The sequence below is a fragment of the Salvelinus namaycush genome, chromosome 3 (genome assembly GCF_016432855.1).
Source record: "Salvelinus namaycush isolate Seneca chromosome 3, SaNama_1.0, whole genome shotgun sequence".
Classification (NCBI taxonomy): Eukaryota; Metazoa; Chordata; class Actinopteri; order Salmoniformes; family Salmonidae; genus Salvelinus; species Salvelinus namaycush.
In genome coordinates this window covers 60,147,589-60,160,188 of record NC_052309.1, presented here as the reverse complement: position 1 = coordinate 60,160,188, position 12,600 = coordinate 60,147,589, and the positions used below count along the sequence as shown (strand labels likewise).

The 12,600-nt window shown below is 42.5% G+C and overlaps 1 protein-coding gene across 1 annotated transcript; it reads left to right on the top strand.

The window, feature by feature from the left end:
• Positions 1-4,892: 4,892 nt before the first annotated feature.
• On the top strand, positions 4,893-11,226 carry LOC120044444 (troponin T, slow skeletal muscle-like). The gene is made up of 13 exons (XM_038989093.1): positions 4,893-5,316; positions 5,519-5,535; positions 6,003-6,053; positions 8,337-8,360; positions 8,859-8,880; positions 9,010-9,070; positions 9,234-9,350; positions 9,580-9,657; positions 9,809-9,922; positions 10,141-10,253; positions 10,640-10,730; positions 10,874-10,914; positions 11,056-11,226. Exons 1-13 carry the CDS (start codon positions 5,291-5,293, stop codon positions 11,099-11,101), a joined length of 801 nt encoding a protein of 266 aa, XP_038845021.1. The 5' UTR covers positions 4,893-5,290; the 3' UTR covers positions 11,102-11,226.
• Positions 11,227-12,600: the final 1,374 nt, after the last annotated feature.

Genomic DNA, 12,600 nt, shown 5'->3' with positions numbered 1-12,600 from the left:
CAATTTCCAAACGTCTGAAGGTACCACGTTCATCTGTACAAACAATAGTACGCAAGTATAAACACCATGGGACCACGCAGCTGTCATACCGCTCAGGAAGGAGACGCGTTCTGTCTCCTAGAGCTGAACGTACTTTGGTGCGAAAAGTGCAAATCAATCCCAGAACAACAGCAAAGGACCTTGTGAAGATGTTGGAGGAAACCGGTACAAAAGTATCTATGTCCACAGTAAAACAAGTTCTATATCGAAATAACCTGAAAGGCCGCTCAGCAAGGAAGAAGCCACTGCTCCAAAACCGCCATAAAAAAGACAGATTACAATTGGCAAATGCACATGGGGAAAAAGATCGTACGTTTTGGAGAAATGTCCTCTGGTCTGATGAAACAAAAATATAACTGTTTGGCCATAATGACCATCGTTATGTTTGGAGGATAAAGGGGGAGGCTAGCAAGCCGAAGAACACCATCCCAACCGTGAAGCATGGGGGTGGCAGCATCATGTTGTGGGGGTGCTTTGCTGCAGAAGGGACTGGTGCACTTCACAAAATAGATGGCATCATGAGGCAGGAAAAGTATGTGGATATATTGAAGCATCATCTCAAGACATCAGTCAGGAAGTTAAAGCTTGGTCGCAAATGGATCTTCCAAATGTACAATGATCCCAAGCATACTTCCAAAGTTGTGGCAAAATGGCTTAAGGACTTCAAAGTCAAGGTATTGGAGTGGCCATCACAAAGCCCTGACCTCAATCCTATAGAACATTTGTGGGCAGAACTGAAAAAGCATGTGCGAGCAAGGAGGCCTACAAACCTGACTCAGTTACACCAGCGCTGTCAGGAGGAATGGGCCAAAATTCACCCAACTTATTGTGGGAAGCTTGTGGAAGGCTACCCGAAACGTTTGACCCAAGTTCAACAATTTAAAGGCAATGCTACCAAATAATAATTGAGTGTATGTAAACTTCTGACCCACTGGGAATGTGATGAAAGAAATAAAAGCTGAAATAAATCATTCTCTCTACTATTATTCTGATATTTCACATTCTTAAAATAAAGTGGTGATCCTAACTGACCTAAAACGGGGAATTTTTACTCTGATTAAATGTCAGGAATTGTGAAAAACTGAGTTTAAATGTATTTGGCTAAGGTGTATGTAAACTTCTGACTTCAACTGTATGTATTGCCTGTACTGATCAATGTAGGCCTGGTCATGTATGATGGTTTGTGTTTTGGATATATTGTCTCCTGTGGATGATTATGGATTGTACTTTAATAGCAGTGGCTGGGATAAGTCCAGGACCGTCATTGACCTTGTAGCTCTTGTAGCCAGCCCTAATGTCCAGTCAGCTAGTCCGTCATACTGTGCTAACTCTCTTCTTCCTCCCTCCCTCTTTCTCGTTCCCACCGGGTTAGATAGACATTCTGACAGACAGATAGCTAGGAGCAGTGATCCCTGTTCTCCCTCCCTCCCTAGGACTATTAATACGGTCCTCTACCCTATAGCAGTGATAACGAGCCGGTGTGACTCACTCTAATCTCCCACCGTCTCCCCACCCTGCCTCCCATCCCATGGCGTCCTTGACTAAAATTAACCCATCAGAATTCCACCGTTAATGCTCCCTCCGCTGATGTCCCGGAGAAACTTTACACCTGCCTCAAATCCTGGCTGTCTTGCCGGACCGCTTACCAACCAACTGCCATTTAGCTCCAACTGGTGGGCTTCTGCTGCCTCGCCTGGTAGGCCTACTGCTAGGCCGGCATTCTTAACCCTCCCTCCCTCAGCTTGAGTTCACACCCTTTTTCCATATCCATGCTGGCTTCTCCTGGGTTGGTCATTGGGGCATGCAATAGAAAATGTTTTAATGTTTTGCACCATCTCATTGGACAATTCCAGGTTGTCTCTCCCCGTTTGTATGTTTTTTTTTTTTTTTTATACCTTAGTGCCTAATGACCATGACCCTGTTCCTGGTTGGAGTGGAATAAGCTTGGGTACAGGCCTGGAGTCAGGTCTTAAACAATGGTGGATTTCAGATGTTTGGCCGGTAAAAACAGGGAGAACTGATCTAGCGTTGATAATTGTTATGTGAATGTGGTAATGGTTAGGGAGAGGGAAGCAGATCCAGGACTAGCTTTTAGGAGCACATCATTTAACTAACCCAATACGTTGGAAAAATACAGTCTACTGAATGAAAAAAATTAAAAACGTCAATCAACTTTTGAAAATGTAGTACCACAAACGAGCATGAGAAGTCAAACACAACACAGCAGAGCTTTGGAAGCAAGGTAATGACAGGACCAACTCTATCAGCACTGGACCTCCACCGATGTTGTCACCCACCATGTGTCCCTTCGTCCATCCGTCAGTGCGTCTCATTGTCCCCTCCGTTGGCTAGGTAAACACGCTGAGTAACTCATTAGCCGTGACACCCGTTGGAAAGAGGGATGGATTAATCTCTGCGAGGCGCCGGTGGCATTTTAGGACGGCCGACATTGTTTCAGGCACAAAACCAAGTGAGGGAGAGACGCGACAACAGCTATGTGCCCTATAAATATTTCCTGGGCAATGCTATGCTATAAATTGTTTCAGCTGACACCATTGTAGAGAGATGTCACCGGGAAAAGAGAATAGGGGTTTATAGACACAACAAAGAATACGGGTTGATAGACATGAGGAAGATGAGAAAGAAGGACTGGGGAAAGAAGCCCCAGGAGTCAATCTAATTGTCTAATGTGCTGAAACCAACCCCATGCCACACGTGTGAAGTTTTATAAAGCCCTTCTATTCAATGACAACATGTATTGCTGAGGACTAGACCTATAGGTTTTGATTATACAAACCCAAGTATAACCAACCACGGCTATCGCAGTACATTTTTGCAGTATTAAATCAACACTTAAAGTACATTTTAACACTGCCACGGATAACACATGGGCCCACTCTACAGAGTGTAAAAAGTACTCTGATTATAGTGTTACATTTTGCGTGTTAATGTAACACTTGGTAGTGTAAAAAATGTACTCTGCATTACACTTGCCAGTGTTATGCAAATTTAACAGGGTTAATTAACACTGTGTTATTTATATTCAACTCTAGTTTTAATCTAGAGTTAAGTCCTATTAGTGTTAAACAGTCCTTTTGGGTGTTGTTTTAACACTATGGTCTAAATCCTAATTTGCATATTTCCCATGGTGCCTTTTCTTTTCGAATGAAGCCACTCCCGAGTGGTGCAGCGGTCTAAGGCACTGCATCTCAGTGCTAGAGGCGTCACTACAGACCCTGGTTTGATTCCAGGCTGCATCACAACCGGCCGTGATTGGGAGTCCCATAGGGCGGCACACAATTGGCCCAGCGTTGTTAGGGTTTGGCCGTGGCAGGCCGTCATTGTAAATAAAAATGTGTTCTTAACTGACTTGCCTAGTTAAATAAAATGAAATACAATTGTAGAGATACCACACATGACTGTATTTGTTATTTACCGAGGCATTGTTGAATTCTTTCTATTTAAAGGCCTGTGGCTTTCACCAAATGAGTACCTAGGTGAATGTTATCATTAAACTTTATGACACTGCATTACATATATCATAAGGCCTTGCTTTGATGGCCTAGTTTTACTCCAACACAGTGAAGTTAGGACATTCCTGGTCATATTATGCTGGCTGGTAAAGTAATGAGTAATTCCTATTGGAATCCAGCCAGAGTTAAGATGTCATACAGTTGTCATTTTTATTAACCTGCATTCAGCGTTGATTTAAAAAAAAAAGACTACATAAACCATTTAAACCAGAACAACCGTTTCAGTAACGAGTGCAATAAATCTTACTAACTGATTGGATTAGTTCAGAAAAATATGTTAGTTATATTTGTGCAGCATAAGATTCATCAATCAATCAATGTACATGCAAAAACACAGATACTAAAAACAATCCTAAAAAAATATACCTGCAGTAAAGCATGCTGGGAAATATGATAAAGGTGGGTGTGGTTTTGATGGGACTGTTTTACTCTTCAAAGTGTAAAACAATCATTTTGGCTATTAACACCAACGCTGGGGATTCTTTTACACCACTGAGTATTAATTTCACTCTTACAGAGTTCATTAAGTTCCTGAATCAACACTAGAAATGTGACATTGAACAATCAACACTGGCAAATTTGCTGTGTACAATCAAGTTTACTCTCTACTCCTTCACACAAGTCATCTATTGGTCTATTGTTCAAGATGACAAATAGGAATGGATATTAGAGGAGAGAAACAAAGAAGGGGAACTGAAGAAAGTGATAGAAACTGTATCTCCCTCTGTGTTTAGGGCCGTAACATTCTCACCTGTTCACACTGTCATTCTCTGCTTGTCAGCCAGGAAGATGTCAGCAACATGGGACAATTTATAGCAGAAACCCCCATGGTCCAACATGCACAATCCCCTTGTGAGTGTGTGTGTCTTTCTCTATGTCATCTGAACAACCATTATTTTCTTACATTTTTATTGGACATATAATGCCAAACAGCAACGTGAAAACAAACAAAAGGCTCACACACGGAATAAAACATACAGTATGAAAATAATATTAAAATATATCACAACATCTTGTCCCCTGTCCCCTGTCGGCCCAAGTTCTTACTCCTGACCGATAGAGGGTAATTGTTTAAGAAAGGAAACGAAAGGTCAACATCTCAGGAAAAAAGTTATCAGTACGTCCTCTGAGTGTATTTGTTTTTTTCTTAAACGAAGAAAAGACGTTAGGTCTTTCAACCAGGCTGATACGGTGGGTGGTTTGGAGGACATCCGGTGAAGTAAGATCTGTCAGAGGGCTACAGCATGCTGCAACGTCTGCTTTACTTTTGGTGAGACCGCAGCACGGATGGAACTCCAACCGTTGCTGTCAAAGGGCAAGGTCACAGGTCAAGACCAAGAACTTTAGAGAGGCTCGTGACAAAGGATGACCAATACTCTGACAGCTTAGAGCACGGATGAAATATATGAGTGTGATCAGCGGGGAGAAATGTGGTGTCCGTCACACATATCATGTGTGTATGGGGGGCGAAAAAATTATTACGTTTTGCTTTGATGTAGTGAATTCTGTGCAAGACTTTGAACTGAATTTAACCTAACTGAGCAAGGGGGGATGGTTAAGCCATCAAATTGCCTGTCAAAAGAGGAAGGAGATCACCTATTTTATTTTTGTGTCGTGGTAATGCGTGATAGTTTACTAGACAATTGTATTGTAAAGAGGTTGGTGATTACGTATGAAATGTATATCGACTGTCCTTTCGGTTTTCTCCTAGTGCAGCCATGTCTGATGTAGAGGAGGAATACGAGTGAGTATGGAAATAATATACATTACCGATGTAATGCTGTGATGGCCACTTTCCTGGTTTAAATTTGGAATTTATTGCCAACTGAATTGGTAACTGAATCTCTCTCTCTCTCTCTCTCTCTCTCTCTCTCTCTCTCTCTCTCTCTCTCTCTCTCTCTCTCACACACACTTTTTCTCTCTCTCCCCCTCTCTCTCTCTGGTAGGGGGGAGCAGGCGGAAGGTGAGTGGGTTGCTGAGCTGAGGTGTTAGTGTTGTCATTCATGTTGGACCACACTTGGCCTTGCATGTGGCAGTCCATGGCCCTGTTATTATTAGCCTATTCTCTCAGCTCCTTTTGCTTTTAGCACACTGCTGACAAATGTCTTTTAAAGCCCCAAGCCTCTGACCTCTATTAGCCACACAATCTCCGTCTCTCTTTTCATCTCCCTCCGTTCCTTTCATCTTCTATCTCTTTAGTCATCATTCTAATGTCTCTCCCCATCCCCTTGTCTCGTATGTGTCTTTTTCGTCTCCACACTTGTCTTTCTTAGTTTTTCCCCCTATGTCTGCCGCGTTGCCTGGATTTCTTCATTGCCCCATGTCCCTTCTCGTGTCCTCTGAACTGCTTTCTGACTTTCTCTCTCTCCATTTGCACCCCCCCCCTCTCCTCTCCTCTCTCTCTCTCTCTTTCACTTTCTCTCTCTCCAGAGGAGGTCGAGGAGGAGCCAGAAGAAGAACCGCAGGAGGAGGATGAAGGAGGTGAGACTAGTTGTCTCTCGAATGACACACTATATGTACAATAACACTGCACTACTTTTGGCTGTGTCTCAAATGACAATCTATATCCCCTACAACACAACACTACTTTAGACTGGCTGTGTCCCAAATTACACCCTAAATCCCCGACAACACTCTACTACTTTAACTTAGCAATGGCTGTCTCAAATGACACCTCAGATCCTGTATAACACTTTAGACTAGAACCATGTGACTTGCTCTATGTGACGTTGGCTAGAGGTAGTGCATTGATGCTATTTGGGTTCTTAATTGGATTCGTTCCGACATTTCCTGATTTCTTGTTGTGTTTCTACATATATATATATATTTTAAATCATTTGTGTACTTGTTTGACATTTTACTGCATTGTTAGGGGCTAGTAACATAAGCATTTCGCTGCATCAGCTATAAAATCTGCTAAACTGTGTGCGTGACCAATCAACTTTGATTTCATTTGATTACATGGGAATTGCCTAGGATGTCATGGCAAATGATGATTAGCCCACTGTGTAGAAATAGCCAATCAGAATCTAGAGATGAACAGACCTCACAAATCATCATCAGCGACAGAACCTGTCTGTCCAATCAGACTGACTTCAGAGCCGAGGTCACTCAGATGAGATACGGATGACATTAGTATCTTAATGAGCAAGGTATTCTGTGTATAATGCCGGACTAGTGGGTGATGCACTCTGACCTGTCAATATCCCTTATGTCCCGCTTCCATTGGCTGACCCTGTGCTGGTCCTGGCTATCAGAGAAATAAGAGTACACAGGTAGGGTGAGAACACATTATACCAACAAAAATATGAAATAAATAAATGCCAATAAAATAAAAAATGATGATATGATCTATATCTACGGATTACATACAGGGTTATTCCGTTCTATTTAGCCTCAATCTATTTTCGGTATGGGTTTTACAGTTGTGGTTATCGCTGCAGTACTTTTCAGTGTTTAACTGCTTGTTTTTGTTGCTCGCTGCTTAGTTTTCGACTTTTTTTAATGCTCTGCACTTCCTTATGTGGAGACAATATACATGGAGTGAACAAAACATTAGGAACACCTTCTTAATATTGCGTTGCAACCCTTTTGTCCACAGAACAGCCTCTATTCATATATCCCCTACAACACAACACTACTTTAGACTTGGGCGGCAGGTAGGCTACCTGCCTACTAGGCTGCCTACTAGTAGCTAGTAGCCTAGAGCATTGGACTAGTAACTGAAAGGTTGCAAGATCAAATCCCCGTGCTGACAAGGTAAAAATCTGTCGTTTTGCACCTGAACAAGGCCTAGGAACCCACTGAACCCACTGTTCCTAGGCCGTTATTGTAAATAAGTATTTGTTCTTAGCTGACTTGTCTAGTTAAATAAAAATAAGTAAAAATAAAACATTCGTGGGGGCATGCACTTTACAAGGTGTTAAGTGTTACACAGGCTGGCTGTCTTTTGGGTGGTCGACCATTCTTGATACACACAGGAAACTGTTGAGCGTGAAAAACCCAGCAGTGTTGCAGTTCTTGACACACTCAAACCTGTGCGCCTAGCACCTACTACCATACCCCGAGACACAATCCATGTCTCAAGGCTTAAAAATCCTTCTTTAACCTGTAACCTCCCCTTTATCTACACTGCTTGAAGTAGATTTAACAAGTGACATCAATAAGGGATCATAGCTTTCCCCTGGATTCACCTGGTCAGTCTGTGTCATGGAAAGAGTAGGGGTTCCTGATGTTTTGTACACTCAGTGTATATCCTCATATGTAGAACATTTGCAATTACTTCTTGTATGCACATGTGTGAACGTGTGCATATAAGTAATTATGAATGCTTGTACAGTACAAGTCTCAGAAAACTACATTTCCCTCTAGTAGCTGTTGGGGTCACACAATTGTAGTCAATGATGTGGCCCTCAGTGCATGATGGGAAATGTGCGTTTTCCTAAGCCTGTCGGCACCACTGCATTAAACTTACTCTCTCTTCAATCGTTCCATATCTCTCTTCTTGCACCTCCCTCCTTCCCTCTGTTTCTCCTTATTTTCCTCCTTTCTTATCAATTTTCTGCTTCAATCTTTTATCCCATCTCTCTCTCTCTCTCAAAATCTATTGTATATCTCTCTCTTTTTCTCTCTCTGTCTATCGCTCTTTCTCTTTCTCTCTCCCTTTCTCTTTCTCTCTCTCAATATCTACTGTATATCTCTCTCTCTTTTTTCTCTCTCTCTCGCTCTCTCTCTCTCTCGCTCTCTCTGCCTTTGGCACATCAGAGCAGGAAGCTCAGGAGGAGGAAGGTGAGAGTGATTGTGGGAGTGATTCTAACACACCCGACACACACATAGATTTTTTTTATAAAAAATAAAAAAATCACATTAAATCCAACCTACATTTGAAATGCCTGTAAGAAGAAGGAATCGCATGTTCTAACTCTTTAACTCATGACCTCATCAACAAAGCTGTTGCTGTAGCTACACACACTGACACATGATGATGATGATGACGATGATGATGATAGTGCATGCTGTTGCTCCTGTTGTACTCTGGAGGTCAAATACTAACTTCAGATCTGCAGGCATAACTCAAATCTTTTTTTTGTGCACCCTTTTGATATCAATGTGTGATTTACGCAAAACATACGACCTTGTCGTTTTGTCCTGTTTTTGAGATTTGTGTCCTCTATTGTCTTCAGGACGATGGATTTCATATGACATCTTCAGAATGAGAGCAAGAATATATATTTCTGTGCTTTCATGTGTTAATACTTCTCTCTCTTTCTCTCACTCTCTCTACAGAGGAGAAACTCCCCATACCCAAGTATGTTGACTTTTGTTTGTGGCAATTTTGCTTTGTGTTGTGTGACAAATAGCTTAAAACATTTATTTCTCTGTTCATCCTCTATTTTACTTATCCCCCCCCCCCCCCCCCCCCCCCCCCCTCGCTCAGGCCCATGGTGCCCCAGCTAGCCCCTCCCAAGATTCCAGAGGGGGATAGGGTGGACTTTGATGTGAGTGATGTCATCTCATATTAAGGAATTGGCCCATTAAGGAATTGGCCCAAATTCACCACTGAACAGTAATATTGATGTTAGTTTGATGCAACTCCGCTTTCCACCACATCTCTGAATAAGAATCTATTTCATCTCAATCCCCTCTCTTTCCCTCTCTCAGGACATCCACAGGAAGAGGATGGAGAAGGACCTCATTGAGTTGCAGAGTCTGATTGATGTCCACTTTGACCAGAGGAAGAAGGAGGAGGAGGAGCTCATTGGGCTGAAGGACCGAATTGTGAGTCAACTTCCTGTATACTTCATGTTGAAATGGAACAGAGGAAGTACAACCTTAACTACATGAACTTGTCCAATAAAAATGCTCATGTTTTTTTTTTTTTTATTACGTTTCGTCCCTACAGAACACGACCCTGGTCAAGGAGCGCACAAGCTCATGATAAAAAAAAGTTGATATGAAAAAGTCCTATGTCCTTTCCTCTCATCCTTTCCCTCTCTCATCCCCACAGGAGAAGCGTCGGTTTGAGAGGGCAGAGGTGCAGCGAGTTCGAGCGGAGAAGGAGCGGGACCGGCAGAACAGGATTGCGGTAGGCCAAAACACACTATTGCGGTACACCAGGATTGTGGTAGGGACAATAGGACACCACTGTGGTACTCCTGGTTTTAAGCAACAGATAGACTTGTGTCGTGTTCGGAATGTACTTTTCCTTTCTAACTTTATCGTTCTCTCTTGCTCAGGAAGAACGGCAGAGAAAGGAAGACGAGGAGGCTAAAAAGAAGAACGAAGACGAGGCCAAGAAGAAGAAGGTTCTTTCCAACATGGGGGCCAACTTTGGGGGCTTCCTGCAAAAGGTACTTATGTCCACTGTCATTCGCTTGTTCGCTTTAGGAACAGATTTTTTAGATTCATACAGTAAATGTGTTTCATTAAGATAAATATCTACGTTGTTGGTCAACTTACAGTTGCGGGTCAAATGTTCTGTCAGACTGTTGTAAACATACAGAGAGAATCAGAACATTCTATGTAGTTTGAAGTTTGTGAAGTTCTAGGCGTGCTTGACATGTTTCAGGCGGAGCATCGCGGGAGAGGGAAGCGTCTAACGGGGAGAGAGATCAAGAAGAAGACCTTGTCCGAGAGACGACCCACACTGGAGATCGACAACCTGAGAGAGGACGCCCTGAAGTGAGTCCCGGGCCGATCACACACACCTCACCTTATCCCCAAGTCAAATACACATGGGCCAAAATCTTCCTTACACCACCACATTGGAGTTTTCTACAATTCACGTCCAAAGCCCACACAGCTGGCTGCCAACTGTGTTGCTATGGTTACCACCTGTAACCCCCCCACCACCTGTTAACTCGAAATGACACAACGACAAGGTTCCAGTTTAACAAAGTTTACTATACTATATGAACACACTACAAGTAGCCATTACACTCAAGGCTAGGTCCAACGACAAGACTTCCTGCGCATGCGCACTCTTGACTTAGTGATAGCCCCGTAATAACAGGAATATAGGGATACTTAAAACATGAACTTAACACCACCTTCTCTTGGTCTCCCAGGCAACAAGCTCAGGAGATGTGGAACTGGATCTACGCGCTGGAGTCGGATAAGTTTGACTTCATTGACCACATGAAGAAACAGAAATATCAGGTGGGAAGACCAGGACGCATGTACCGAAGGCAGAATCCGTAGATGTTTAGGCTCGTGTGTGAGCGACTGTGTACGTCTGTCGTGTAGTATTCGCGAAATCACTGATGCAATGTGATCTCGTGTCATTTTTTTTGTGTGTGCAGATTATCGTTCTCTTGAATAGAATCACGAGTGCCCAGAAATTGTAAGTACAGTAACCCTATTCAATTTCGTGGTTTCTTTATATGGACATTTTAGCCACTTTTTTCAGTAACATGTGTTTGTATGGTATGTGCATTTATTTACAAGTAATTGCTCTCTTTCTCCCTATCTCTCTCCCCTGTAGTAAAAAGGTCCATGGTAAGGGGAAGGTTGGCGGTCGGTGGAAGTAAAAGAAGCTCCCGCTCTCATAGAGCAGAAGGGAGAAGACGACTTTGGAGGGAACAAGAAAGGAGGGAGATCCCACCATCCCCTCTTCCATATTTCCTCTCTTGTTGTGGCCACCCTCTTCATTGGCATGTCCTCATGTGTTTCATTGCAAAATACAAGTTATAATAAAATGTATTGATAATAAAACGGTGCACACTCGCTGAGATTGCTAGTTTGATGTGCCTCTGGAAATTGTCACACACACACACACACACACACACACACACACACACACACACACACACACACACACACACACACACACACACACACACACACACACACACACACACACACACACACACTTTTATTACTTTATTGGGAGCGTGGGAGACAGTATAATGACTCAAAATCGACCTTAGATCAGTGTCTAGGCTGGCCAACATCATCCTACCCCCACATTACTGAACTAGGGAAACACTGCCCTCTGCTGGAGAGATGTGTAACACCCTCTGTAGAGCTACATACAGTAGACCCGGGTGACCACTAATTAGACACACTCATTGGTTTAAACACACATATTAGCTGACACTATAAACCATTATTACAGCACACACTAGTAATCATCAACACATAACGTTACTCAACAGGCAGAAGGGAATTATAGGGCTGATCTACTTGCAGAGAGCTCAGTAATGACACTGTCTGTCTCATGTGTTGAGGAACACATAAACACACACACGCCCCATTTAATTTGTATCGCTGAAGCGTAACAGATTCTGCGATAGAAATGTAATGGTAATTTCCGATTGAGCAGCGTTTACCGAAGCTGGTTGAGAGAATGCCAAGAGTGTGCAAAGCTGTCACCAAGGCAAAGGGTAGCTACTTTGAAGAATCTCAAATATAAAATATATTTTGATTTGTTTAACACTTTTTTGGTTACTACATGATTCCACATGTGTTATTTCATAGTTTTAATGTCTTCACAATTATTCTAGAATGTAGAAAATAGTAAAAATTAAGAAAAACCCTTCAATGAGCAGGTGAGTCCAAACTTTTGACTGGTACTGTATATCTTCCCCAGGACCTCCTCCCCTCTCCCCCCTCTCTTTCCCTCTCTCTCTAAATCCCTGCTCACATGTTTGGCTGAGGCCAGTCCAGTCCAGTCCAGTGCGTCAGACAGACAGAGAGGGAGGAAAGAGGACACAGAAATAATCCAGTCTTTTCCCTCTCACATGCAACCATCCCACAGATGTCACTCAGAAACTCAAATTGTAAATACAACTCGACCACTGTGGAAAATTCACCACCCATTTTTAACAAGATAGAAAATACTACAAGATACAGTACTGAACACACTTTCTAAATTGTTTTAATTAATGACCATCAATGTGTATGCGGTCATTTTGGGTGAGGTATCCCTACTCTTTTAATCTAAGTGGGATTACTTAGATATATAGTAATAGTATGATGATATGGGATTGGATGAAATTTAAATTTGAACGCCATTTCTATTTCAGTG